The 1,772-nt window shown below is 40.8% G+C and overlaps 1 protein-coding gene across 1 annotated transcript in view; it reads right to left on the reverse strand.

Moving 5' to 3' along the window:
* Positions 1–936: 936 nt before the first annotated feature.
* Positions 937–1,772, reverse strand: part of LOC107103767 (calcium-regulated heat stable protein 1-like) — a gene marked incomplete at its 5' end in the record, with an annotated part of 3,504 nt that continues 2,668 nt past the window's right edge. Inside the window, one exon of the mRNA XM_015403590.1 lies at positions 937–1,497. Coding sequence (XP_015259076.1) covers positions 1,335–1,497 — 163 coding nt within the window. The remainder of the gene's footprint in view (positions 1,498–1,772) is intronic.

Consider the following 1,772-nt stretch of genomic DNA (forward strand, 5'->3'; position numbering starts at 1 on the left):
ACTCAACTNAAAGCATGATCAAGTTTAAGTTCTGGCTGAGAGTCTATTACTATCAAAAAGGTTATTTAAAGAGACAAAACGAGCTGGGAATTAGCTTCAGGGGGCAGAAGCCTGGAGGCCAAACTCTTCAAATCAAATATGGAGTCAAATATTTCTTATTTTTTATAAAAACCATGAGGGGTAACTAAAGGTCAACCCACCCAGCTTCTTCAAATCAAACAAAACTGCTGTCAATTGGATTTTAAACAAAATGAACAAAAGTAACATGGCAGCAACAATCTGGAGGAAAAAAAAACAAACAACATTTTTGATGAGCTGTCTGATGAGACATGAAGAGCACCAAAAAAAAGTCTGAAAAAGAAAGCAAAGCATTTGGCAGCTGAACTCCCGTGACCCCCTGATAACAGAAACTGGACACATCTTGGATAATTATACTCATCCCCTACATAACGAATTCCAGTTTCTACCCTCTGGTTCCCGTTTTAAATATCCACCAGCTCAGACCAACAGATACAAACACTCCTTTATTCCCTCTGCTGTTCAGCTGCTAAACTCTACTAGGAAAAGCAGATGTTGCATGCATATAGGCCTATGCTCTCATTCATCCCCTGCACCGCACATATATTTTTTTTAAACTTACTTTTATCTTTTTAAAATATTTTATGTTTCTTCTTTTATTTTTTATTTGTGAAATGTGAACGTGTGTGTGAAAGGTTTACTACTACTGCAAAAAAATGGTCCATACTGGGATAAATAAAAGCTACTGAACTGAACTGAACGTGCTTTCAGCCCGATGGAGGAACAGGACCAGATCTTCATTTCTTAAAGATGTTCATAGAAAAGATTAGAAAATGAATGGAGGCGCATCAATTACCTGATATTAATTTAGTCATAAAAATCTTTTTCTAAATAAAACGAAACAATATGCGGCACAGATCTGTTGAAAATCCTTTATTTCTCCCAAATATGATCAAGTAGAGATTACAGGCTGAAGAATGGAGGCACACAGATGAGCTGAACCCAGATCAGTTTTCCATCCTCAGAAACACTGACAGGCTGCAGCTTTATGCTCTAAACTCTGTAAATGCACCGCGGTGACGATTAACAGGAATAAAGATGTCTGCAGTCCAAGACGCAGATCCTACCAAAGAAAACCCGGTTCTGTCCAGGATTGGGCGAGTCGCCGGGGGCAACCGGCGGCTGCTCACACTGCAAAACTAGATGATTATGAGACGGTTGGGATTTAAACTGGAATCTCATCATATCCATCACCCCCCCCTTTAAATTCTGCAGACATTATCTCCCCCCCTGACTCCGCCCCCTCAGTGAGGTGCTCAGCTGGTGATGATGTGCCCCCCCCAGGTCTCATGCTTGCTTCCTGGCTTCAGATGGACGATGTTCACCTCCACGGCCTGGACCTTCTCATGTTTAGGAGGGATGTGGCAGAGCTTGTAGGTCACTTCGTCTCCTTCCACTGGAACATACTCACCCTCAATGCTGGAAGGAGGAGAAGAAGGGAAAACTTAGGAGGCAGAACTATAAACAAAGACAAAAACCTTAGTCCCATTTGTGCAGGGCCGGTCCAAGTGTCTGCTCAGGGCCCCTGGCCCCCCCAGATTAATTAGCTTCCTTCATAAATATGGTTTTTAAATAGAAAACAAATAACTTTTGGGACAATATGGTCTGATAAAGAGTATATTTATATATATGTTTAAGCCAGAATGATTTGACATTTAAATATGATTTCCCTACGACTTTAACTGCATTTATAA

This window comes from Cyprinodon variegatus, unplaced genomic scaffold (genome assembly GCF_000732505.1).
Source record: "Cyprinodon variegatus isolate N-32 unplaced genomic scaffold, C_variegatus-1.0 Scaffold1525, whole genome shotgun sequence".
In the NCBI taxonomy this organism is placed as follows: domain Eukaryota; kingdom Metazoa; phylum Chordata; class Actinopteri; order Cyprinodontiformes; family Cyprinodontidae; genus Cyprinodon; species Cyprinodon variegatus.